This window comes from Stegastes partitus, unplaced genomic scaffold, assembly GCF_000690725.1.
Source record: "Stegastes partitus isolate 25-593 unplaced genomic scaffold, Stegastes_partitus-1.0.2 Scaffold341, whole genome shotgun sequence".
In the NCBI taxonomy this organism is placed as follows: Eukaryota; Metazoa; Chordata; class Actinopteri; family Pomacentridae; genus Stegastes; species Stegastes partitus.
Window position 1 is genome coordinate 481074 of NW_007578072.1, and position 27926 is coordinate 508999.

The window sequence follows — 27926 nt, forward strand, 5'->3', positions numbered from 1 at the left end:
GAGACACATGCTGCAAACTGAGGCAGGTTAAGATTAACATCTCAAGTTATTAATTTGCATTTTGTGGTCTGCTCTTGTTTTTTTTTCATTTGCTTAAAATGTAAGAAAGTAACAATGCATTTACTCAGAGTTAATGATCTTTGCCTAATGATCAGCGTTATCTTTGAAAAGCTTTTGGTTTTGCATGATTCATCCCATTATTACTGTTTTCCCAAACAATCATCAGTTTCCAGTAATTCTGGTATTTCATGAAAATCAACTTGCAGCAGACGACGAATAATTCATTACCGTTACCATCTCATTGCGAATCTATGTTAATAGTGCATGGCTGGCATTTAAGTCATATGCAGTGAAAATCAAAAACAGTCTGAGAAAACTATTACGCCGTATTAGTGCAACCCAAACCCAATGTCTCCGTACAAGGCTGGATATCAATTTAAGAGCTAATGGTATGATTTGGGAAACGGATGGCAGTAATGTGAAAAATATGTGATTTCTACTGGGTTAAAACATGTAAAAAAAAAAAAACACTGGTCTGGTCCTATAAAAGATGAAAAACAGCTCAGGTGGTACGCTAAAGAGCCTCCAGGACAGCGGGGGATTATCCTGCAGGGTACTAACTCCCCTCGGCCCTCCAGCTCCCTGCTTCCTCCCAAAAGGGACCAATGGCCAATGTAGCTTCCTGCTGGCCCATAAACAAACAATGCAATCAACTGAAGTCAGGCTGAAAATCCTCCAGTGCCACTTAGAGAGGTCAAGAGGTATACACCAGTCATAATTTTTAGCTGCGGCTGTGACAGATATACGGCTGCCTAGTTTGGCTGCACTGAAAGTGGAAGTAGCAGTTTAACTACTTGATCCTTTTTCTCCCCATTTCTTTAGGCAGCGACTGCCTGTGAGGCGAGAGTTGTGCAAGAACAAATAGCAGAATGAGAATTGTAATATCAGAGAAAACGACGCCTGTGCTCGGAGAGGTACACCAACATTATAACCACTTACAGGTGAAGTCAAGGACACTGATCTTACGATGCCATGTACTGCTGGGAAACCTTTGGTCCTGGCATTTCACTGGATTTTATACTCTGACATGTACCACCCACTTAAACATTGTTGCAGACCAAGCACGCTCCCCCATAGCAACGACACTCCCCAACGCCACTGGCCTCCTATGTAAGGACAATGTGCCCTGCCACTCCGCAAAAACTGCTCCACAAACACAACAAAGAGCCCGAGGTGTTGACCTGGCTTTCAAACTCCCCGCACACACCGACTCAAACGAGCGTCAGCGGGATGCACCCAAAATAATCGGCTGCCAACATCCCGGTGGCAGACACCAGAGGACACCCACAGAGGTCTTGCTTCCATAGCCAGAGCTGTTTCGGTGGCAAGAGGAGGACCTAAACAGGTGGTGGTTTTAAAGCTCATCAGGGTATAGAAGCTATTTTGCCAAAGCAACATGTTTGCAAGAAGCTTGTTTGTGCACTGTGCTTTTGTCATTCAGCCGGAGAAACAGTCACAATCAAGGAAGCTGCTGATAAAAGTGCAATAAGTCATTCTGGGAGACGGATATGTTTACATACGTATGTGTGTGGGTTTATCAGAGCCCGCCATCAACTGATGCATGGCGGCCCTCCCTTCCACCTTTCATAAAATAAACCCAAAAGCCACAACAAAGAGCTGCGCATTGATCTGACTCAATTAACAGGCAATGACAAATGATCCGTGTAGCATTCCTCTGACGTCATACTATCACAATAAATACACATCCTTAGATCATTATTTGAACAATGCGCGCATTCATACAAATACACGCACAGGAATCTGCCTGTCTGCGCTGGAGCAAAACAATACCCGCATCACAAAAAGGGCCATTTTAGCACTTGTGGGGGAAACCACCGCTCTCTCAGGGCCGTCGGACATGTCTTCATTTGGGCACACTGCAAACACAGTGATCTCAGATTAGTGCCGCAAGTTCAGCCAGCACTTTGGGACACATAGACGTCAGCTTCAAAGAGCGAGAGGAAATGCCGTGCCCTTCCTGTCACTCCCAGTCAGAACCAAATGACGTGGTCGAGATGCGATGAAGAGATTACGCATTCACAAAAAAAAAAGGGAAAAAAGTATGAGCTAAGGCTGATAAAAAAAGACACACACACACACATAGCCAGACACATACAGTAATTACGAATTGCTAATGAGGAAACGGTGGGCGGTCAGACCGTGACAACACAGAGCAGATTCATCATGTTTAGGTCTTTAGTTTACACCACTCCCATGTCCTTTGGTCACTCAGGACAATGAGGTTTTTATACAGAATTAACTTTAAGGGATTCCCCTGCTGTGATCCCTGAGAGAAACCCAGACACCTCTTCATTCCCTGTCCGTACTCCTCTATCAATGTTTAACCATATTGTGTTTTTATTCCTCTCCCTTAATAGCTCTTCAATGTCTTTAGTTTTACTGACAGCATGGGGAGAGGCAACACATCAGTGCGTCTACATCCTACTCTCTAAGCTGGGTTGATTAAAGCAACAGTCAGACAGAAAAGAACAATAAAACAAAAGTGTACAAACAGACAAAAGGAGAAGATGCTGCTTTGAATGCACAGTATCCCTGCTACAGACTAATATGCATCTGTTGATGACTTCTGAAGCCGAAGCATAACATAAGGATTACGTTGAAGCACAGCTGCTCACATTACTGCATAAAATAAACTAAAACTGGTTCAGCAAAATCCTGTAAACCGCTGACTGGCTTCATACCCTAAAAAGCTACATTTGCACAAGTCTGGTTTTCTTCGTGTGTGTGTCTGTGTGTGTGTGAATGTGAAAGCCTTGTGGGCGCACAGTGTACGTGGCACAGGCCTTGAATGCAGACATGCCCTTACTTGACTTCTTAATCTTCTGTTTCCTGCCCTCCCTCTCGTATCTCAGTATAAAAACTTCACGCCACCGTGATTCCTCCCCTGCTTTGCCTCTGCCTTCCCCTCCCTGTATCACACCACAACAGCTTTATGCCTCCTTGCCACAGCTCCGTGGCCCATACCCCCTTCTACTCCTGCTGTTTCCACTGGGGCACTGCACAAAAACTGCGCTTGGCTTGATCCCAGCAACTGGGGCCCACATACCTCCCAATCTCTAGATTAAATAGCGCCAGTCTCTGAAGTCCTTCCAGGGGCTAATGGCTTTTGTTGCTGGGAATAATCCACACATCCTCTCCCACATCCTGGGGGTCCGCTGGCCCGTTGTGAACCCCGCCTTTACCCTCTTCGTCTCCCTCTCATCTCCATCTCAATCTACGCTTCCATTTTGGTTGACCTCCCAGCCTTCCTATGGCACAGCCCTGCGGTTGAGCGCGGAGGCATCCAAGACTGAACCGCCAGCATCAAGGGGAGGATCTGGTGAGTTGACATTGGGTTGAGAACCATGCCGAGTTTTATAGGGAGTCAGTGCAGGTGCTGTCTGAAGCTTAATGAAGGCCCTAAATCTCTTCTCTGTCATCTGCAGCTAACTGGAGCCTAAGCAGCCAGGGAAGGAGGGATAAGTGCCTGGGAGCTACCCTCATAAGGAAAAGAAAACATCCGTCAGACAACAACCACAGCAGCACAGCCTCTGTGTCAGCACTTGATGGCCATTCAAAATAAATACAGCAGGGAGACAAATTTCCACAAGATGGAGGAGAGATTTTTCATACATCAAAGAGCACTATGTTTTAGGTGAAGCAGTCAAAATAAATATGCAAAGCTGAGAACGGGGTCCAGACTGCGACCCGCTTGTCGTCGTCGTCGAAAATATCTCTGATTGAGACCACTCTTGGCTGTAACGCCAGAAATTCACGCAGAATACTTACTCAGGTATGAGCTCATATCCTGTCTGGGGCACTTTTCTCTAGGGAGGCCAGCAAAGGGGAGGACAGACAGAATAAGAGAGACTGTGGTTGTGGACCGCAGACACTGGGATGTTTGCTGACCACCCTAATCAGTTTACTTTATCAGCACTTTTTTTTTTTTTTTTTAAACAGACTTTGATGGTCTTTACTTTTACTTTAATTTCCAATTTTAACTTAATTCGGGCTCCCGGCTGGTTTCAGTTATATCTACAAGGATACCATATGCCACCTGAAAGAAGCATATTACAGAGAAAGTATAAAACTTGATTTCCAGAGAAACTATCACTATTGTGGAGCGCTAGAGGCCAGACTGAGGAGTGATCGACTGTACACAGAAGTGGAGAGGACAGAGAAGGACGGCAAACACAGGGGGCTTGAAGATTAAGGGGATATTATGAAAGCAAAGAGAGAAACAGAAAGTCAGGAGATGAAAAGACAAAAAAAAAAATAAGAGGCAGTGAAGGGTAAAGAAGAAGTGACAGAAGCAGGACACCGATTTTCAGCACAGAATTACGACAGAAAACAGGGGAGAGTAAGGTGAGGAGGAAAAAAAAGGAGTATAAATATGGAAAAGGAGCAGAAAGGAAAACATCTAAAGACAGGGACAAGGTGAAGGTGGAGGGGAAACAAAAAAAAAACACAGAAAAGAATTATGAATAGTGCGTACGACAGTGAATCTGTCCTCCTGTGGCTTTGCACCCACACATCTGCCTCCAGACCTCCACTAAAACATATCTATGTATAAATACACACAAGTCTAGTGCAAAAGCAGAGAGCCTACCGACCACCTGAAACTCCCTCCAGAAAAAAAAAAGGTATAACACAGCAGCCTATTGACTGACTCGCTGACTGGATAAAGCTGTGCCCAGAGAGGAGGTTAGCCACCTCTCTCATCACAAGGGTCAGGGTTTGGGGTTAGGCTTTTGGGGCCTTAAAGCATAGGAAAAATGAATGAAAGAAGAGGGAAGAGCCATGTTTTATTTGGAGAGAGGAATGGAGAAAATAAACTTGACTGACTTGGCTGAGAGTGTCACCATCATGGTTGAAGCATTAAGATGTTTTGTTTTTTTAAAAGAGAGAAGTGTGAACAGGTCAAAAGACGTGGTGGGAGTTTGTTGGAAGAGTGGAAGGAGACTGGAATAAAAATTTTGGAAAAAGATGAGAAAAGAGCTGTTTGAGATGGAAAAGGGAACGGAGGTAGAAAGAGGTAGTGAGTTTTGGAAACAGGATGAGGGAAGGGAGGGAATAGAAAAAGTAAAGAATAGTCAGGGGCTAATTTTAGGACAATGGATGAAGACAGGGGTATTTCATGGAAAAAAAGATGCGTAAGTAGATGTCTGGTGAAGCAGCTGAAGGTTCCTTTGTCTAGTGCTACACGAGGATTTTAAAATTACTTTTATTGATCGACAAGTGGCAGCGTTCAGTTTCAAATTCACACCCGAAACACGTCATTGTATAATCGGCACGGACAAGATAGCAGATCAGAGGAGAAGCTCCCGCAGGCCGTGGTTGAAAGCAGGAGAAAAAGCAACGCATGACAAGCGATTGAACAAAGTTTAGAGGGAGTCATGGTTGGAGCCTTTAATTCAGAAAGAATTCCTATGTGGAGGATCTCCATAGAGAAGACTGAGACAAAGTGAGGAGGTTTTGAAATGTGAACTGTCATTAATCATGCAACCCAGAAACAATTTACTTGAAAAACCAAAGCAGAAGCAGCAGGATACAGTTGGAAAACAAGTGAGCGGTTATTGCTTCGTTGTGGCAAATGTTTTTATGTTTTGTCTCTTGACAACTTTTGACATCATCGTCCAAAAATGTCTCCATACGCCTCCCTTTTTTAAGTGACTGCGGAAAACAGCAGAAATGCTCAGTCAAAACAAAAGAACTGCAATAATCAATATTTTACACAGGCAGTGGATCAAATTAATATATTTAACTGGGAAAAAATGTCACCGATAAATAATTGCCGCCATTGCAATTCCTTTATACGGAGCACCTTAACATCTTTCAGTGTTTGGGTATTGCGGCTAGCAGCTTTAATGTTCTGGTTCACTCCTACAGCTCTCATCAGTGTTTTTTTTTTGTTGTTTTTTTTCCAGATGCGGCAGGCAGCTGTTTTCAGCGAACAAAGCTCTAAGAACCCTCTGTACACAAACTACCAAGCACCAATCAGCAAACAATTAAGTTAATAGCTGATGAACATACTGGAGCATTTAGCAGTTATGAGCCAGATCGTCCCCTCAGGAGTTGGGGAACGCCAAAACAAAGCTAAAGGGACAGTGAATATTAGAGTTGAGTGTATATTCATCAAGTGGCTATAAACACAACTCCATCTGCTGAACATGTAAAGAGGCGACAATGTCGACTCTCACATGACGGTGTTGTGTTGACTGGTTGTTTCTACTGCTTCCAAGTGCTCAATGAATCAGTTATTACAAGTTTACAAAAATATACAGTCAAATGTTAACTGTTGATCATCACCTCTCTGAGGCTATTTTCAGGGTAATTTCACCACCTTTGCATTTACGTTCTTGTCTTGGTCGTTATAAAGGTTAGTCACACATGATATATCTTGTTTTTGCTGTCCAAGATGTTCCATCATTTGATATGACAATAAATGCTGGTTTTTATATTAGCTTGTATATCAAGGAAAAAATAAATATTGCGTATTAAATAAACATTTTTACATGTATCTCACCAGAAAATGCTGGCAGTAGAGATAACCCCTTTAAAACTGTGTCGGGAAGATTGTTTGGAAGTGTGACGGTGCGAGACAGTACGCCTCAGGATTCAGAAAACATATATGCTTAGTGCTTAACATCAATAAATGCCATTAATTTATTCACAAACATGTTAAGATATGGTAACCTACTTGTAGAACAAGGTGCCCCCGATGGCCAATGTGCCCTGAGCCCCCCAGAGTCTAGGATCACCTCTGCCTGTTTGCACACAGGTGGCTTCTGCTTATATCTTACCGCAACTTTTCTATTACTTTGGGTTTTTTTTTTTCATAAAAAGTTGGTTCTGTGCTGGAGACAATGCAGAAATGTGCAGCCATTTGAACCCGATCAGTCTTGGGCACACACAAAAACAACAAAAAGGTAAATTCTGCCATATATTTTGACATGCAGGAGGTCTATGTCATAAATAGTGACTTTATGGCTGAGAACGGGGAGTCTGAAAATGGGTGAAAATGTTAATAAAGATATTACTTTGCAGAATATCGATGTGTCTCCATGACATTCTTACTTCAATATATACAAATTATAACAAGCATAATTACTCCATTCTGCTCTTCCTTGTGATATCACATTAACACGTCATTGCCAAGGTATAATATCTACGCAATTATTGCACTGGACAGACAGAACTTATCTAGATATTAACACAGCTATGCAATGACAAGTTCATGCGTAATTCCGACCAGAGTAATAGGTGTTGTAATTAAACCTGACGTAAAGTCTGAATGATTTTTTCTCTCCTCTCTGACACTTCTTTATGTAACCTCGTTGAAACATTTGGTACAATCCACAGCTTCCACATTCTTACCAAAGACACAGGTGTCATTACCTGGCCATGCCCAGACTGGAGAACCCTGCTGGCACGATGAGAACATCAAGGCGGGGAAACGGGTGAACTCCCAGAACGGCATGAGCTGCAGCCAAACATCGAGGCAACAGCTTGAGGACTCCCATCTGCAAAAGCAACAAGTTTTTCAAAACAATTCCAGATTTAACTTCAACTCAAAAGTTATCATATTGACGGGTAGTTTGTAATGTATTGGCTCTTCCACACACTGTCTATTTATAGTGGTGTATGAGCTCCAGGTACACTTAATGTTCTTAAAAGCTGTGAGCTCAGAGCTGACTGAACGGGCAAAAACCTTCGATTTATTACGTATAAATGTCATTCCCATTTAGAGTGTCAGGGATGTATTAAGTGGCCCTCGTGGGAGTACAGTCTCATACTTTTATCATTCTGCCAAGAGAAGGTACCTAAAAACCTCTGGCACAGTGACACAAACATTAACTGATGCTAACTGTCTCCTCTAATCATATTAAATCTAATTAGCTCAAGTCTCAGTGGCTCTTTGTCAAAACTCCACCTGGGCTTTCCGCAGCAGGCAGACGGGGCTAAACACACGGTGTGGAATCACCCGCTGGGACCAAGCCGACCGCTCAGTAAATCGGCAAGGGTAGTCGGCATGGGAACAAGAGATGCCGTCATCCACCATGCCTGAATAATCAGTTACAGAGAGGCCCTCATCCTCAAGGGAAGAGTAACAGAATGCAGAGTCTGAGCGGGTGGTCTGGTCTCCGCTGCAGTAGATTAAAACAGGGAAGAAAAGTTTAATCCAAGGTTAATCACAAATATTTCATTCATCTTCTTATTGAAAGAATACACAGATCCTGAGCTGGTCAACCACATACGGTGCAACGTGAACTGCATCACTGTGCGAAGCATGGAAAGGAAAGCAATGGAAATATGGAAAATATACATTACAAAAGCAAACCACAAAGATCCCAAAAATATCTAAGTGCCGACATGTAATCTCATTCACTCTAATCCAATATCCAGCACTAACTCCGTCCTCAGCTTCAGAACCGTTCCAAAAGTTTCGAGCGACAGCCAAGTTTCCTTCCAGCCATTCACTGAAAATAAAGGCCTTCCTTGTAGTTGGAGATTCGTGGGGCCTGCAGCAGGCTATGACTGGGCTGCTGCTGGAGGAAAACCGTGAGGGGAGGAGGAGGAGGATTACTGGAAACCACTGGCAGCCGTGCCAACCTGCTGGCCAGTGGCGAGGGAGACCCCGGCCCAACCGTGCCCTGCCCACTATAAACCAGCCCTCTCTAATGCCCCAAACTGCACTCTGTATCCTGTGCCTCTATAAAAAATCTATGTTAGCTTTACTTATGCTCTCCAAAGATCATTCCTACTGGGCACCGTACCTGAACGTACTACAGGTATGGTGCAAAGTTTAATGTCTTTGCCATAAAAGTGCTGAATGAGTGCTGCACTCTATCCATCACCTTGACTTCACCTGGGCTGTTTTTGGTTTGGTGAAAGGAAAGTTTCACCATGGAATGTTGAAGGGCCAGACTTGGGTTAATAACAGTCTGGAGAGGAGGAGGAGGAGGTCGTTCAAGAAGAAAAGAACACAGGAAAAATAATAAAATACCTGCCAGTCTGGAGAGGAGAGCCCTTTACTACTCCACTAGAGGAGCTTCCAAGTCCAGACACAACCCCGGCCTCGGCCCATTCACCGCGCTCGGCCCTCGGTTTGGCCGTCTTGCCACAGTCCGTCCCGTCCCTCACCCCACTTTCCAGCGCTGGGGGAATTTCTGCTGTGACTTGGTGCCAGCGACCCACTGCCAAAGTGAAGGTGGAGGCAGGCATGGCCATTGTGACGTAGTAATTCCAGATGAAGAAATCTGCAGGGTAAACAAAGGGCAAGAGAGAAATGACGAAAATGTCAAAGGCAAAGAAGTAATGAGGAGCTTAGAGGACTGACGGAGTGAGCGTGGAGTAAGAGGTGGAGGAAAAATCTGGACTGAATTTGGTTTCATGACACTATCCAGTCTGACGTGGTCATCTCTGACGTTTTATCTGTTTTTTTTTTTTTGCGGTAACCAATCAGTGAAGAGTGACGTATCTCTAAACCTTGACACAGAAGATACGGCACAAAAGCAACCACATCGTTTATATCAATTTAAAAAGTGCCAATTTATGAGCTGTAATTCTATAAATGAACTTACATCAACCCGTACAGCTCCATTTATCTCATCCACGCTGGCCTCCACTGTCGTAGCATTTCTCTGACAAGACTTTTCTGGCTCAGACAGAAAGATGCCACTATCATTTTTAATGCAACCTGAGGAGCTCAACTATGCGAAGTGCTGAAATAATCTGAGATGTGAACAAAGTTTTTGCAGGTCTGGAGCCAGGCGGGTTTTATATATGTAAGAACGTTTAACTGAGATAAAATCAAAGTTTAGGTACAAGTAGGTCCCGGTCTTTTTTCTTTGTCTTGCACATTTTTCTTACAATCCCCTTTTTCCATTCAACAAAATTGCACTTTGCCTAAATGTAGTTAAACTGTGGCAAAGTTTCCTGATTAACGTCTTGAAAACAAGAAATATTTGGCCCAGTATGTAAACAAGCCTAAATAAATTTAAATGCATTAATTAAATGACAACCTTTAGAATTAAATACGACAGGCCCATTTACCCAAAAGGTACTAAGTTATAATACACATCTCTAGTTATATTTTAGTACATTTGACTTTTATGATAACACAAATATTTAGTTAATTTTCTAATGTGTCACATGCTGCACAAAAAGTTGTTTTCTTGGCTTTGGCAATAAAACCAGCTCCACTTTTACTGATTGCTACTGAAGGTTTTCCGAAGCTTTACAGCAGCTTACGTGTGTCCCCGTCCTCAGTAGGTACAGCCTGCTCCTCCCCACTCATCAAAACCACACACTCGCTGGGGGCCCGTACTGTTGCCTGCCATGTTGACATGGCAACAGGCGGCTCCTGGCAGGGGAAGAGGGCTCGGTTGTTGATGGGAGAACCGGCAGTGTAAACACACACCCTGGAAGGGTAAACAATGGTAAACTATAAACAACCCTCATTTCAATGCTCAAAAGGATCCACAAACCACACACACACACACACACACACACACACACACACACACACACACACACACACACACACACACACACACACACACACACACACGCACACGCACACATATACCAGTGAAGCATCCCCACACAGAGCAGAATAAAATAGCCCGAGGTTTGTTTTTGTGAATTAATGAATCAGTATTATTCTATTCTAATACGGGAAGCTCAGAACATTACACTGTAATTTGAGCAGCAGAAATCAGAGCAGATGTGCTGCCAGCTTTAACAGACTTAAGAGGGAGTCTGGTACAGCTTAAAACACTGTTTTATGGAATGATCCTGAGACAGACCTGTTGTCCTGGTCTTTGGTCCACCTCACAGAGCCTCCTGTTGGTTTCGTCTCATAGCAGATCCTCAGAGCGCGAGGGAACTCCTGGGGTGACGTAACCCCCTTCTTCCTCACCTGCAGGCTCCATTTGTCTCGATGGAAATGCAGCGAGCTTCCATCCCGAGCACCTGGGGCACGACTACACAGCGAGAACAACTGGTGCTTCTGCCTCCATTGACTAGAGGGCATGGAGGTAAGGCTCTGAATAAAAGCAGCTTGACGGTTCAGTGAAGAGACCTCTGACCTTTCAGATGCAACTTCTGGTGGAAGGCTCACCGTGGCTGACACAGAGGCGATGTCCACCTCTTCCACCTTTGACACCTCGAGGTCACAGCAGTCCAGCACTAAAGTGAAATCACTACTGCTGGTTGTTTGCCACAAATGTGAAGACTGAAAATTTGCACCGAGCTTCTTCTCCTGTTCTTTTGTACCATCCTCCATCGCATCCATCCCATCCTGGCTCCCTCCAGCCTCCGTCATCCCAGCTTCAGGTCCAATTTCATCCTCAGCTTCAGTCCTCACCCCAGAGCAAGGCTCCAGGAACAGAACAATACTACCACTGATGACCCTGCTTTCGAAATTAACCTTCAAATCCAGCACATAATGTCTGACAAGTATGTGGTTAGTATTGGCTCGGAGCGGAAGATCATCCGTGTCAGGGTTTAGCTCCCCATCTGGCTCCATGTCACCCAAATGATATCAAAGTTGCTAAACCGAGGAAGTAAGAAGAAGAAGAAGAAGAAAGCATTATTTATATTTTTCTAAACTTTAAATTTGCTGTAACCAACATAGTGTGCATGTTTCAAACTAAACTACTAGTTGACATTCTATAGCCTCCTGCAGGTTGAAGTACTGCCATCAGTCTATGAATTATTAAATCAATATTATTATTTAAAATGTTTTTTTTCCAGTGCACGGTGATAAAGCCAAATCTGTAGGGTTTCTGTATGCTCAACTCGTGCTCAAGTTAAGTGTCAAACTCCCATCTGTTCACACATTTCGCACACGTTTCCACACAGAGAAAAAAAAAACATCATGTTTACGATCCCATTTTGATCAGTGTTAATGAAGCAGCATTAGCTCATCACCTTAGCCCAGTGCCAGGAAGAGCTAACTATTTGAAGGAGCCTATATTAAAAGCTCTCCTGGTGTACATGAGAGTTCTTGCTGTCACAAACCTTCTATTAAGCCCGTTTGGGACTCGATGCAGGTTTGGCAAGAAAGAGGTGCAATTACCATTTACAGCAGGAAATGGTCGGAGGTTATTCAGTGCAGGAGTGCATTCATAAAGTTATGAGCAAAAAGAGGATAATGTCTGGAGCAACAGGGAAAAGCAGAATCAACATAATGCCTCCCATTACTGTTAAAGGTGGGCTAAGAACATATATGTGACCTCTGGTTCTAACTGCTTCTCTGCACACTGATGGTACAGTAAGACATGACAGAAAGATGATTTAAAGAGTTTAAAATGTGTCTCTGTGGGCTTAGTTTGGACAAAATAGATCATTCATAGCTGAAGGTCATTTGAAAAAAAGTTGAAACTGTGGCAGGTCTGGGCGCATACAACATCTGTGCAGGTAGAACAGGTAATAGCTTGCCTGTCTTACATGTGAAAGTCTGAGAAGAGAAAATATCATGTGACCACACTGTTAGGACTTTAACTACAGGCTACAGAGTCTAAACTACTAGTAACGTTAGCACAGTGGCTGTAACATCATTACTGAATTGGTGACAGCTCGTTAGCATGCTGTGATTCAAAAGCAGCCCACAAGCATGGATTAAAACCGGATTTTTGAACTTCACAGCGGTGTGAAGCCAACCGGCTGTGTGACTGGATGGACTTCTGGTTAACTTTACACATCACACGTCTGTTCTCCGTCTTTAAAGACTCAGCGGACAAAAAATCGCAGCAGCAGTGGGGCCCAGAAACCACCGACTTCACCGCAGAGGACCGTGCATTTGTCAATATGTCACAAAACAACTGCCAACGTACCGCTGAGCATCACAAGTACTCGCTGCTCTCCAATGAATTTCTACAACAACGCTGTATCCCGTCCTGCCGGTGTCGCGCGCTGATGACGCCACGTCGATGCGACGGCAGTAGATTGTAGTTCCTTAGTAGGACTCTTACCTGCTTTAAAACTTGCCTTATAGTTTCGCATTTTAGTTTTTAACAGTTTAAGAGGAAAATAAACACGGTGGTAATTATTATTATTATTATTGTTATTATTATTATTATTATTATTGACAAAAGCTGTATATTCTGATTTTCTTTGGACTTATAAAAATTCTGTCCAATAAGGATTTTTCTACATATACAAGAATCTGTGTGTATGGTAGAATCTGTGCTATACAGATAAAAATATGTGCAATATCAGTGTTTGCTATATCGGTATGTCTGCCCATGAAAGAGTCAATACCAGTGTTTTTCAATATATAAATATACATATACAAATGCAATAGTGTTATTTTACGCATCCAGACAAATCAGTGCAATATGTGAATCTCCACATGTGGAAGAACCTGGAGAATGTTAACAGTACTTATGTGTATTTTTTGTTGATTTGTGTTTTACTGAGGGAGGTTCTCTACACATTTGCACGACTCCCTTTGCTGCTGTAATACCACAAATTCAACAACAACAATAATAACTAGGTTAGGTTTAAACCCCAAATTAAATGAAATCTACCAAGCATACAAACAAATTCTAAATCCATCTACTAATGAAGGTAGGAATATATCTGATAAGGTTATATAGATTTTTTTATTATTATTATTTAAAGACAAATAAATAAAGAGTCCCATTCAATTTCAATCAAATTAAAATAGTAAACACAATGGTGACAGTGTGCATATATTAAGTTTTATTCAGGTTCTTCAACAGCATTGTATGCATGACAAGTAAAAATTCCACATTTAATAAAACACAACAGGTATGAACAAAAAAACAAAACAAAACTAATAGGCATGAATGCAGTCTCAAGTGGTTGAATGCCAACGATATATCTTATAACACCAACTTTCACGTTTCAAAAATAGGTCTACATATTAATTAGTACTCACAATTAATACACTCTCTTGTTTATTCTGCTTAGCCATTTCAGAAACATTCAACGGCTAATAAATAAGTAATGTACCTAGAAACAGAGCGGACAATTTTCAAATGAGTACTAACAACAAATACAAAATGTATACCTATTTTCAAAAAAGCACATGTAGCTTACTGAAACACAGTATGACCTGCAACATAACACCAATAAGATGAGCTGTTTTATGGATGTCTAATAAAACTGGGTTAGCGGCAATAACATTTCTTCTCTGGAATGTATTCAGGCATGTGGGGTAAACACAATTCATCTGTGTGGAGTGACTTTTTAAAAAAACATTGCAATTCCAGTTAAGTTTCTCGGCTCTTAAGTCGACGAGGAAGGGATGAAATTTGGCACTGCGTGTTTCGTAGGAAGTGGTCTATTTACAAACAGCTGCTGACACATACACTGAGATTGTCGCCACCTACTGAATAATATTTCCAATTAATATCATTATTGCTGTTATTTATCTAAAAAATACATTTCCATAAAATAAAATGCAAAATAGTTTCTCATACCTTTGTAAACATCTTTGTCGTTATCTGATGTAATACTTCTACTATTTACAAAATGTGGGTTTTATATGTATTCTGTGTGTAGTTTGGAGCCTCAGTTAGCCTCCTGTGAGCTTTTTTTTTAAGTTAAGCTTTTCTATTAGCTACATAGCCAGGTACTGTATGTCCAATAGTAACAAAACAAGAAAGGCCTTAAAGAGTTAACACGGGAAATTGTACCTATTTTCCAGTGCACAAATCCATCCACACTTTTTTCTGCTCTAACTGGCACATGTCATGCATAGATGCCCAGAGTGGAATTACAAAGGCCCTTTAGCACACAACATAATCGTCTATCATCACTGAGCACAAAGTGACTTCAGTATGGCACCGAAAGCTTCTACTCCAAACATTATCTAAATGAACACGCATCCATTCAGACATTTACATACTAATACACACAGAACACAAGCATTATTGCCAACCATACGAGCCCTGGGCCGGTGAGGACCTAAGAGAGCTACTTTAACCAACCCAGAGGAATTGTTTGCAGCATTATTAGGACTTGAAGTTATCCATCTTAAAAAAAAAAAAAAAAAAAAGGAAATCAACAGAGCCACAGTCTGAAGATTTTACAGTGAAATGCTAGATAAGCTACACTTTGCCTGTGCTTCCCACTCCCCTATTTTTTATGTGCTCGCTCTCCTATTGGCTCCTGTTGCAAACAACTATGACATCATAAAAGTGGACATGCAGCAGATATGGATACACCCCCCGCCGGACCGCTGAGAAACTACCGAGTCCTCCACTGTGGACGCAACGTGCTGCTCCGGCGCAGAGAAGTGCAAGGGTATCGCCGGCGGTTCCTCGTCTTGTTTCTCTCCTCTTTCATCTTATCTTCGCTCCGTCTCTCTCTCAGCTGCATGACAGCCTCCCTTTCCTATCTGTCGCGCTCTCTCAGACAAGCTGTGGCATCTCAGGAGTTTTCCTCCTGAGCTCTGCGGAAACTTAGACGTTTGAAGGAATCCCTGCGAGAGATAGAGGACAGCGGATAAGGCGAGGAGGAGAAAAGACGGAAGCAAAACAGAAGGAATCATGATGGAGTGGGAGTAGATGGAAAGTAAATGTTTTCATGAGCAAGGGTCAGGAATAGGATTTTATATTTTTTTTTTTTGTAAATCAATTATTTTCTCAACAGGAAATGCCACATTTAAAAACTACCCTCAACCACAAACACCCATTTCTAGCTGATAACAGAGCATCTAAATTAGTTTTTCATACAATTAGCTACTGTGGTGTTGCTTCGCTAAAGCCCAGGTGTCAGACGTGGTCACACACGAGATAATTAAGTGTAAGAAATGAATGTCACCGCAACTTGGATTATGCTTAAATTAAGTATATTATCAGTTTATTCCAGATACATCTGTGTACATGTCAGTATGTGTTGCTGTATTGGTTTTCAATTTCTTCAAATAACAAATATCACTAACAGGCTGAGTAATTTATAGAAAAATCTAAATGTAGAGGTGAAGCACCCATTTAAAATACATGCAAATCTCTCAGCATGAAAATATGCCGCTGTATAATAAAAGACCTACGTTGGCCGTAAAAGCCATAAAAGATGTTTTCTGTGGCAGTGGTTTAGCTGTCAACATTTGTGGAGGTGGCACAGACAGCCGGAATGGATCTCAAATCAATTCAATTTGTTCTGACTTTCTTTCCGGTCCAATGATCATACAGAGCGGTGAAAAGATCGATGGTGTGTTGTTGTTTTTTTTTTCCACTTCAGTTTCTCTTGTCGAAACAGTATTGGCTGTTTGACTCGGTGGGTCTGTTTACCTGTTCTCTAGACGAGGCCTGATGATGGGTTTATAGAGCTCAGGAATCTTCCTCTCCAGCATAGGCCTCAGGCTCTCTCTCAGGCGGTTGTAGTTCTTCTTCAGCTCCTGCTGGTACTCTTTCTGGTCTGATGTGATCAGGTGCTTGTTCTTCTCGACTGCTTCGCCGCACCTACAGGACGGGCAGCAGAGGAGGGGAGCGCCGGTGAAATAAAGTCATTTTGTTGCATGAGATGAAAAAGAAAGAAAGAAAAAAAGAGTCGAATTTGCTCTTTGTCCTTTTTGGATACAATAACCTCAAACTTAAGAACAGCCTCGCCGATGATTTTGTGAAAACCAATCTCACCATAATCCCCCTCTCTGCCTTCAGACACGCCGCACTATTCCATGCTAACAACGTCCTTTAACTACTTGACATAAAATTGAGTCCTTTGCAAACCAGAACTCTAAATGACTGTAGGGAACTCCGATATGCCTATTAGATTTTGTCAAGTACCTCTGCTAGAATGTGAGCCAGACTATAAATGAGCCACAAAGCCGTTTCGAAGCGCAGTTAAAGTAGCAGCAGAGGTAAAACTTCAACTCGCAAAAGACTAACAAATAAAAATCCTACGCTCCCTTAGTTGCCGGAAAAAGGACAATGCCTTGTTATGAAGGAAAGCGCCAAAAGATCTGAGCTAAACTAACAACCGAGGGCAAGCGCGGTTCCTCCCCACAGTACTCTATCATGATGTGTATAATGGCCAGCGCACAGATCAGTGTGCAGGAAATCAGAGAGAAGAGGGTGATTGCAAACACATGTCCGAGTTTATCTCTTAGCTTTTAATGGAGGTAATGCGGAAACTGTGATGTCGTGTAACAGTATCCTGTAAATACTCTGGGAAATGAGCGTTAATGGCAGTTCACAAGAGTAAAGGATTGTCAAAGTCATAGGAAACTTGTGGTGATATGTAGCTCCCTATCAGGCTGCGTGGCTTGAAGTTTTTAATATATTTTTTAATATTAATCCATTGATGAGTGTTTGCAATATTTAGGTATCTTCATTTTTTAATGAACTGACAAAATAAGTGGTCTCTCTTTAGTAAAAAAAGTGCAAGACTCTTTCTGAATCTGACACATCGCTCACTGGACGTTTATAATCCAAATACGAACAAAGCGGAGGTGGATCTAGACTGCAGCAAAACAGAGCTCGCGACAGACTGAGACACCTGCCAATCAAGCAAACAGCAACAACACATCTACTTTTAAGTTTTTTTCTATAAGACGAGCCATTTTGGAAACGCCATCAAAACACAAGTGACAGCTTTTGGATGCCGTTTAGCTGAACAAGTGAAATTACTTGGATATTTCAAGAGAAAAGTAGATTTTTTTAGCTTTGAGTTAGCTTCAAGAAATGCACATTCCTGCACAGCTGTGGCAGAAGTTTGTTCTTTGCTTTGGCTTTCTTTTACTGTTTTTTTTTGACAATGTTTGGTATTTTAGACACCTGCAAATGCAAATTATCACTTAAAGCTGTGTCTGTTTATACATGAACTGTGAAAAATGCCTTGTTTTTTTGTCTTTGCAAAAAAACACAATGAGGTTTTAGTGTTTACCAAACTGTGCTTTAACAACCAAACAGAATTTCTTTTTTATCATTTTTAAGTCTTGTCTGGGGCTGCAAGGTGGCTTGGTGGTTAGCATCGCTGCCTCACAGCAAGAAGGTCGCTGGTTCGTGTCCCAGTGAGGACACCCGGAATCTTTCTGCGTGGAGTTTGCATGTTCTCCCCGTGCAGCGTGGGTTCTCTCAGGGTTCTCTGGCTTCAAAATTGTCCGTAGGTGTGAATGTGAGTGTGCTTGGTTGTCTGTCTCTAAGTGTAGTCTTGTGATAGACTGGTGACCTGTCCAGGGTGTCTCCTGATTTCACCCAGAGACAGCTGAGATAGACTCCAGCCCCCCACGATCCTATCCCACCCAGCAAAAAAAGGTTGAAAAGACGTCTTTGCCATACGTCTAAACTACATCAAAATTTGGTTGAAAGGTGAAACGCCGCCTTTCTCAGGTCGTTGAAAAGACGTCTCTATTAAGACGTCTCTTTATCACCTTGCGTTGCATTACGGGTACTGTAGTCCCTCAGTGTTCATTACAAGTGTGGCAAGTTGTAGTGGTCTACTACACAATATGCAATGAAAGGAAAACTTTAACTTAACATTTCTGTTATCTGACTTGCCTAGATAGAGATAGATAGCTAGCTATGGGACCAAACTGGACGGTCCAAAAACAACCCAATTTCAATGACTATATTTGGGCTAAATTTGGACCACAGTGGACGGTCCAAAAACAACACAATTTCAACGACTATCCATCCATCCATTATCTATACACCGCTTAATCCTCACTAGGGTCACAGGGGGGCTGGAGTCTATCCCAGCTGACTCAGGGCGAAGGCAGGGGACACCCTGGACAGGTCACCAGTCTAATTTCAACGACTATATTTGGGCTAAATCTAGGCTATGACGAACCGACCAGATTTAGCCCAAAAAACAACGTCTAAATTACGTCGGGTGTTTGGTGGGTAGCGAGGATTAGGCGGTGTATAGATAATGGATGGATTTTTAAGTCTTGTCCGACTCTGAATTTGGGCTGAACTATGAAATATTTCTTTCTATACGTCTCCTTCTATACAAGGATACTAATCAATGCTAAAGGGAAACAAACCAGTGTTGTCAGGTTTTAATTTTACAAATATAGTTGTGTCTGATATAATGCATATAAGTAGAACACAGTTCATTACATAGGACGCAAAAGTTGTATTAATCTGCCTGGCGTCTGTGTTGGTAATAAGCTGCTGTATATGATGGGAGACGTTTAGTTCACTGGAGGAAAATAATGGCCAACTTAGAAAACTGTGTTTTCCTGAGTAGATTTTTTTTTTTTTTTTTTTTTAGAATGCCACTGTTGAGAAAATTGGCATACAAAGGTTCCTATGCCAGCTTGCCTGGATTTAGGATAGAAAATAAACCTTTCTGAAATTACAGTAAATATTTGCCAACCTGCTTGTAGCAATCAAGGCAGCTGGAATGTGACATGAAGGTTAGAAAATGAAAACCACCTTTTGGAGGCAAACGACACAGGCCCACGAGATGAAAGCACACACACACAAACCCACACAGACACACACACACACACAGCAATACATAAACGCCCACAAACACGGCACAGCGGCTGCACAAAAATCAGCATATCCTCAGATACACTGCCATGGGTGGGATGGTTTAAATTATGTTCTGAATATTCAAAATATAATAAAACTCCTGGGAACAATAAACAGTTCCAGAAGAATAACAGCTTAGTGATATTATGAGGAGAAATGTCTGCTACCATCATATGGGAAATGAGAAAGTATCTGCTGTCACGATGGGTTATATTAATTCACGTTACTCCTACTTGTTTAGCTCTTTTAACCGGTATCTGGTTTGTAATTCAGTTGCGATTATCACTTCCATCTCTGCATCTCGACGGCCTCGACAGCAGGATTGCAGTCTCCAGCACTCACATTTCTTTGTGGTGCACTTTTATCTTCCTACTCTGAAACCAGTAATGATGTATACATAGTGCATCCTGGAGAGGACTTTCGCTCCATCTAAGTCAAGTCTCATAAAGATACTGAGCTTTCTGCTCGGAAAACCTCTTTGAGGAGTTGTTTTATATTTCCTCCTACTGAGCTTCTTTAGGTTTCTTGCTCACCATCAAAGTTTTGTTTTATTCCTATTCTTGTGGTGTTTTTTCTTTCTCATTTCCCATGACTTTGGTGCAGCGCATGTCACAAGGTGGTGATTCTTTCATCGTATCTTACCTCATTATAAACTCTTTGAAACACAGTCGCAGCTTGTTGTGGTGACGGAAGAGCTTTGGGTCCGCTGGGATCTCATTCAGGAAGACCTGGGCCACCTCCAATGGGCCCTACAACGGGGGGCGGAGAGAGAAGGAAAGGGACAAAAACAAAGACATGGAGTTTGAGAGACGAAGAAAGAGAAAGCGAAAAAAAAAAAAAAGAGTGGAGGAAGGAAAGGGAGGAAGTGTTCGAGAGCATGTGAACAAAGGAGGGATGAGAGTGGCCCTCATTCAAACAGGGGAAATGACTTGCTAACTGAATGCTGAATGCAGCTGAGGGCCAGGACGCTGAACTAGAACATGAGGAAGAGATCAGATTAGAGAAGGAGCCATGACTAGCCTCATGCATAGCTAATGTCACCGCTAACCCTGCATACACCCACCATTTGGCTCCCATTTGCCCAGTATGAGACCTTGTTATCCTAACTTATATTCATCATAAAACCACAGCACGCTCGCATAGTGCCTGCAGTTAAACAGCTCTGATTAGCATCATAAACGCATCGGGGCCTGGGCCTCAGTCCTTGGTCTGAGCCGCGGACCCACACACAGAAAACCAGCTTCCCGTAGTGATTACAGGCAAGAGTTATATGTTTACGGAGCTGCTGAGCATTAGCGTTATGTATACAACCATCAGGTCGGAGCGAGGGACCTGTCAGATTAGAAGCTGGAAGATAAAGCGTAAGGGGTGGGTGCGGAGACGCTATAGCTAGCTTCATCATCACTCCAACATTCACCGTGCTGGCAGGACCTGGAAGCTATCAGATCAAAGAGACCTCCGGTTCAGAACGCAGTGCAGCAGAGACATGAAAGGAAGAGGGGCCATGAATTGACGTTTTAACTAAATCAGGAGAAAAGCAAAGGAAGGATTAGGGTTATGGATGGGGTGAAGGCTTTGATGTGTGATCACTGTCATGTTTCCCACCTGCACTCTGTGAATACAATGGCAACTATAAATGTGATCATATAAATAGATTTAAATCATTCTCTTATTTCCCCCCCCTGCACATTAAGACAGAGCAGTCGGGTGACAAAAGGGCTCGATGGTTGATACAAAGCATTATGCTATGAGAGCAGCTGTCGGGAGTGATCATTTCAGGTATGGCAGGAACAGTCATACAAATTAGTGTCAGGGCCTTCTTTTGCTAAAAAAACAATCTGCTCATTACCTGGTTTACAGTGGCTCCCACAGAGCCTTGTAGCAGCATTTGTAACATCTTAGCATCGGGTTGTTCTCTGTGCGTGGCAACCGCCAGCTCCCTAGTCTTCTTCTGCATGTCCTCTATTGCCACCTCGATAGGAGTCAGGTCAAACTGGAGACAGAAGACAAGTAATGCTCTCCAGATTCATTGCTGTAAAACTGCAGTGATGAATGAAGTGCTAAAAGCCGCTGGATCTTCCAGAACATGTGCTTTGGCACTCACCTCCTCTTTCTGGATGACATTGATGCGGGTCTTGACGTAGGGGAAGGCGTGCATGGTGGTGAGGATGGTCTTCCTCTTGTACTGCTCGTTCAGTTCACCCCGAGGCCGTCCGCTCTTGGTGAAGGGCGTGGTGTACATGAAGCGTCGCAGGTTGAAGTTCTTCTCGAAGTTTGTCAACCGGTCTTTCATCTCGTAGTCGTCAAAATAGGGCTCCACGTACGTGATCTGGATGTATGCCTGGAGACAAATGGTGGTTTCTGTTATAGTCATAGAACAAGGCTTTGCCCTTGATAAAAAAATAAATAAATAATCTATGCTTTTTGTTTCAGTTGATTATTTGGTTCTTTAACAGGCACCAGAGTGTAAAGTGCTTCTTTCCCTTACAGCAGGAAAGATGCTGAAGAAGGACAAATCAGTCGGTGTCTACACAAACTGTGATCAACTGATTTTTGCATTCCTACCCCCTAGAATTATATTTATTTTAGAATGAAAATTCACAACATAGCTATTACCAAGAAACGGCTTGAGCCAGATGCCCCATCAGTAGAGGATTTGTATGATATAATTTATTAAATATCTGTAATGGAGAGAATAACTTTCTCTGAGACTGCAACAATCCACAGTTGAAGCTATTTGGAAGGATTGGAGAAGGTATAATTCCCTGAGACGCCCGTCTTTTGTTTAAGATTCATTTCATTCATCTGATTGTCTTTATATTAACGTTTTTTTTAAAAATTCTTTTATTTTAATGAAAACACCCCGTGTTCATCTTGTATTTGCTTCATGTAATTGTATAGAATGTGTTGTGAAAGGAAAAAGGAAAATGGGTCACGGTGGAAATGTAATTATCTGTGATTAAGAAGATTGTATGTGATGTACTGCATTACCAACATAGACCTTTTCTACCCGTTAACATGAACACAGTATATTTGTACATTTCGTGGGGTGCTGTAAGCTTCTATACATATTCTTACTTCCATAAGACCCACAATTCATACATTTGATCTATGACTGACACTTAATAGACTCAGACTTTGGTAACAACACCTTAATAGACGGTTGTTGTTTACTCAGAATAACAATAGTTTATTATTTCCCAATCAAATGATTTCAGCAATGCAGCATGAGTGTTTGATAATGTAATGATTACATGGAACTGATCGGTTTGGTGACATTATGGTTGTCTACCTTGTTGGGGTTGAGTTGTTTTCTATCCACTGGTGTAGAGTCCTTGATCATCACCAATGTGTCATCTCCAAAGCACTGGCTGTAGAAGTTCTAGGAGAGGGGAAAACTGTGTAGTTAATATACAGCACCGTTCCAAATACATAGTCTACTGAGATTTTTGAGCAAGTATCGTACAGATTCCACTGCCATCTGAGCCAATTCATTAAAGAATAAAATGGAAGCAGAAAATAACTTGAATTTCATTTAGCAGCTGATTTGATTCAAGACTGATGCTCAAATTGCATCACTCACGACATTATTTCTGCTTTTAGGCATGTGAACGACCTCTAATTTTTCCGAGCTCTCTAAAACTCCCTAAAAGCAGATGTATAATTGGGGAGTCTTGCATGCTGTCATTCTATTCACTCATAGTCTCTCAGTCATTATTAGATTCCATCAGTCCAGCCAGGAACCATCTTCTCCTCTTTCACTCCACCTCAGTCTCATATTCATTTACAGCATGCACACACACTGTCGCACGCTTGTACCTCCAGTCTGTGGGATATCTCGGGCAGATGCGTGATCCCGGGTTCTTTGTAAATGAATTCCCGTTCGTCCAGGTCGCCGAACTTGGTCCCGTAAAAACCCACCCGGAAATAGGTTCCAAACATCCTCTTATGGCCCTTTGGGAAGCAAACAGATTTTATATGACACTCTAATCAGTATGATCAGCAACAGATTTTTCTTTCATCACCTTTTATGGGGTCATTATTGGGGAGAAAAAAATACATGCCTGTAAATGGTTCTTTTTGCTGAGCACAGCAATAATTGTCTTTTTCAAGGATTGTGGTTATTGAAACTCATTTTAAAGTAACAGATTCTACATACTTAAGAAAAACAAATAGCAAATCCAAATGATTTTTAAATTGCTTTGTAAAAAAGTACCTAACTGACGTTCTTATGTCTAATTTAACTGAATAAATGAAGCAGCCCCTACAGTGTTCTGTAGCCAATACCTTCTGGATGATGTTGTCAAAGGCTCTCTGAAGTTTGTCATGAGTTGATGACAGTTTTCTGAAATCCCTGTGTGCCTCTAGGATTGGTATGATGATCTTGTAGACCTCATTCACCGCCTCGTAGAGACCACCCTGACGAGACAGACAGCCACCACCGCTTGTTAGCATAAACACATACAGCATATGTAGAGAAAATATTTGCATTCAGCCCAAAACATATCAAACTAAATGCTCCATTTCATAGCCAAGATAATATTTAGTTCAACACTACCAACTCTGACACTGGATACTCTTAGTGTTAACCTTTAGTATTCAAACCACTTGAAGTAGAAGAAGCAGCAGAGGTAGTATGGATTTGGGACACAACTCCAGGTTATTACTAAACATAAATGTCACAAACACTGTATCAGCGCTGCTTTATTGTCTCACATTGCTGAAGAGTTCAGCGGCCTGCTCGAGCAATCCCACCAAGCCGCTCTCAGTGAAGTAGCGTCCTGAGCACACGCCGTCCTCGTCCGGGGACAGGATGTCGTCCGACACCGCAGACTCCTCCAGCACGTTGGGGGAGATGTTCTGAGGAGAAAATCAGTCAGCCAGCTAATCAATCACTTAACCCTCCTAATCAAATAATCAATGGCACGGCTTATAAGGAGATGTCCTACGATGGGAAATGGAGCTAATTTGACGACAAGTCAATCAATGACCTGCAGAATGCTGCAGGTTGGAGTGTCCTGTACCCGAGCATCCCAGAGATCAATAACACACTGATCTTTGCTATAGCTGGTTGTGAAAAAAAAGACTATTCGCATTTTCCTCACATGAGCACATATTTTTCTCTCCTTCCTCTTCAAAGGCATTGTGTTAAGCAGAGATACCAGGGGACTGTACTTATGTATATGTCGACGCTATGAGTGTACAGCTCCCCCCTCTGGACACACACAACCAAATATGGAAGTGATCCACTGGGAGATGTGTGATGTGGTGTGGTTTGCATGGGAAGGTTTGTCACCACTCGACAAACAACCAACAGCCATAACAAACAAATGACGAATGCTTATTTTTGGGTGACTGTAATTGCTGCTTTTTTTTCCCCTTGGTTTTAAAACACATGTTCATTATTAGTTCCTTGCTATTTCTGTACGTGCGCCTGTATTTAAGTTGCCTACCTGGAAGGTGACGCTACCAACAGGCAGGAACTTGTGATCCTCCAGCATGCTGAGGTACTCTGCCACCAAGGCGGCAGCGTGGACCAGGCACATAGCCGACTCGGTGTAACACTTCCTGTTGTTGTGCTTCTCTGCCATGTTCTGCAGCCAGGTCAGACGGAGGTCAGGAGACGTCTGGTAGCCCTTTGCAATCCTACAGAGGGGAGGAAAACGAGGGTAGTTTTCTTCTTTCCTTCCTTTTCTCACTATTTAATCCAGTAAATGTCTAATTAAGATGAAAATCTCCTTGTTGAGAATGGGAAGAAAAAACTGTCACACAATGTACAAACATTTTGGAAAAAAGCGCAGTGGCAGTTCGACTGGACACATTTTGTCTGTATATTGTGACTAAGACAGAAAAACAAAGAGTCCTAATGCATTTGCAATGTAGAAAAACAATTAAATAAATGTGACATGTATCCATAATGATAAGCAAAACACCACATAAACAGAGATCAATTATTATGACCAAACTGAAGCAGGTGAAAGTGATCAGTTTAGTCGTGGCATAGGTATTAATATACGTCAACATGTGGATCTCAAAACAAAATGCGTGCATGGGGCAGCCAATTAGTGGCTAACTATGCTTTATAGGCAACAACAAATACAGAACATGATGAAATAAATGGATAATGATTGGCCTAACATTCTGAATTATTGCTTTTATGCAGCAGGTGAGTCACTGCGCTATACATATAAATGAAATCAAGCATCTGGAGACCAAATGCGCCGTGAATCAATGACTTATGTGTGTTTGGGAGCTTGGAGGTGAACGTCGGGGTGAGTGTAGGTTAGTGTGTAAAGCTAATGGGTCAGTCCATACAGCTGTCTGACACTCGCCAGCTGACTCGGACAAAAACCCAAACAGAAAAGGTGCATGATAAATGATACATGAAGGTGACATTGAAGCATGTTGAGGTAAAGTGCCTAAATCAACAACTGCACATGTATGCTCTCTTTGTCTCAGTGTTTCCCCTTCGTGTTCTCGCGCACACACACACACACACACACACACACTCGCTTGTACACACATACTGTTTGCATTTGCATATATACAAAGCCAGATCAGAAGACTAAACTGCTACCACATGGTTACCATAGTGAGGGCAGCAAATAGAGGCAAAACAGCTCAGACCACAGAGAAATAGGAACCAGCAGTGAAACATAGGCAGAAGCCACAGAGTGATGAGAGAGACAGAGACGAGCGAGTGAGACATAAAGAGAAAGACACTAAACACACACAGAAACAAGGAGTCAGCCCTTTCACAGAGGACACTCTTGGTTTCTCACCTGTACATGAGGTCCATGAGCATCTCGGGATCTTCCTGAAACTCCCTCATCTTCACCGTGTCCGACAAAATACTGTTAAGGTTCCTCAGGAGCTCATCCACCTGAAAATACAGATTGCGATTAAATGGGTATGAGCAATGCAACAACAAGAGCTGTTGAACGGCTGTATTATTTTCTACCTGTGAGGGCAGCTGAGTGTTCTGCATCTCGGTGTCCTCCTCCGCGTAGGCCAGGATAGTGCGGAGCGAGCGCCGCAAGTATTCCTCCTGGAAGTCTGATGACTTGCCCACCAGCGAGGCCAGAGACATGGTGACCTGCATCTTCACTCTTGAGAAGTTCTGACAGAGACAGAGAGGGGACTGCGGTGAACATCTGGGTTCGACATCGCGCTGTGTTTATCGTACGATACAACAAAGTGTAACTCTCCGATTCGTGCAGCTATACGTGTGCGCTGACCACGATTATGAATCTTTTTGTTTTCTTTTGATGCTTTTCCTTCAAGCTACAGTTTCATGACTTGACAAGGCACACTGACATATAACAAACACTGCTTGTATGAATTCAAACATTCTTTCTTCTTTCTTCATTTTATCTGTAAATTGCTTGAGAAAAAAAATCTACAATTTCTAAATAGTCTCCAAAAAATGCAATCTATTTTCTACGTGTTTGGTTCTTGAGAAGCATCAGAAGGTCACCAGAATAAACCTCGACTAAAGTTACAATCATACATAGCATTTTATTTATCTGTCTTTGTAATTCAACTCTTCTTTTTAAGTAAAATGACATAAATTAAAAACAAAAAATGCTCACACACTCTTCAGTTTGTTACCTGTACATGACGTGCAATTAAAACTGAACCAAGATTTCCAAATATTTTCCTGCAATACAGTGAAATTGTGCTCATTCTAATTATTTGTCCCTCTTTGACAGCACACAGAGCTGCAACAAATATGTGATTATGCACTCGAAAGCAATTCTGGTAAAAGAAAATGTTGGTTATATAAAAATCCCAGCATTTAGCTGTTTTTTTTTTTTTGCTGTTTTCTCTGCTCATTTTTTTTTTTCGTCCCGGTGTCCCCTCCCTTTTCTTGTCTCACCATCCTTCACACTACCTGTCCGAGGAAACAGGTCTGACAAACAGCCCTCCATCTTCGGCACAGAGGACTGTGTGTATGTGCGAGAGAGAATGTGTCGTGTATGTGTGAAGTCCCATCTATCTCCAGCATGACCAGCTAAGCGGGAAATGATCTCCCATTAGCAGAGACATAATCACCCATGGATCATCTCTACGGCCCCATTCTGTTCAACTGAGCATGGAGCCAGAGCCTAACCACCCATCACTGCCCTCTAACTCAGTGTGTGCATGCGAGAGTGTGTGTGTGTGTGTGTGTGTGTGTGCGCGCTGAGAAGTAGCCTAAATGATAGCTTAAGTCAACACATAACCCTCTTTGTCTTTTCTTTTTCTTTCCCTTTTTTATTCCTCATCTGCCCCCTTTTCCTCGAGCTCCCCTTCCAGTCTTTCCATAACTGGACAAGTTTTAACCACATGTCTCTGTTTTTTTTGTGATTTGTTCCATTTGTGGAAAAAAAAAAAAAAAGCCCCGTATTTTCTCTTTTTATT

At 42.3% G+C, this 27926-nt stretch overlaps 2 protein-coding genes across 4 annotated transcripts in view; both read right to left on the reverse strand.

Moving 5' to 3' along the window:
- The window catches only part of aopep (aminopeptidase O (putative)), a 75019-nt gene extending 63426 nt beyond the window's left edge, over positions 1–11593 (reverse strand). Inside the window, exons 1-5 of the mRNA XM_008284052.1 lie at positions 10872–11593; positions 10315–10484; positions 9068–9320; positions 7994–8207; positions 7459–7583 (exon numbers count right to left, since the gene is read on the reverse strand). Of these exons, the coding sequence (XP_008282274.1) occupies positions 7459–7583; positions 7994–8207; positions 9068–9320; positions 10315–10484; positions 10872–11593 (1484 nt within the window). The remainder of the gene's footprint in view (positions 1–7458; positions 7584–7993; positions 8208–9067; positions 9321–10314; positions 10485–10871) is intronic.
- A 2157-nt stretch (positions 11594–13750) lies between these two features.
- The window catches only part of dock8 (dedicator of cytokinesis 8), a 55019-nt gene continuing 40843 nt past the window's right edge, over positions 13751–27926 (reverse strand). For all 3 annotated transcript variants that reach the window (XM_008284055.1, XM_008284053.1, XM_008284056.1), the window contains 12 exons: positions 26485–26643; positions 26306–26406; positions 24977–25169; positions 24240–24383; positions 23811–23942; positions 23343–23477; positions 22816–22905; positions 21628–21864; positions 21373–21516; positions 20166–20272; positions 16332–16502; positions 13751–15520 (listed from right to left, as the gene is read on the reverse strand). In XM_008284055.1, the coding sequence (XP_008282277.1) occupies positions 15469–15520; positions 16332–16502; positions 20166–20272; positions 21373–21516; positions 21628–21864; positions 22816–22905; positions 23343–23477; positions 23811–23942; positions 24240–24383; positions 24977–25169; positions 26306–26406; positions 26485–26643 (1665 nt within the window). In that variant the 3' untranslated portion in view covers positions 13751–15468. The remainder of the gene's footprint in view (positions 15521–16331; positions 16503–20165; positions 20273–21372; positions 21517–21627; positions 21865–22815; positions 22906–23342; positions 23478–23810; positions 23943–24239; positions 24384–24976; positions 25170–26305; positions 26407–26484; positions 26644–27926) is intronic.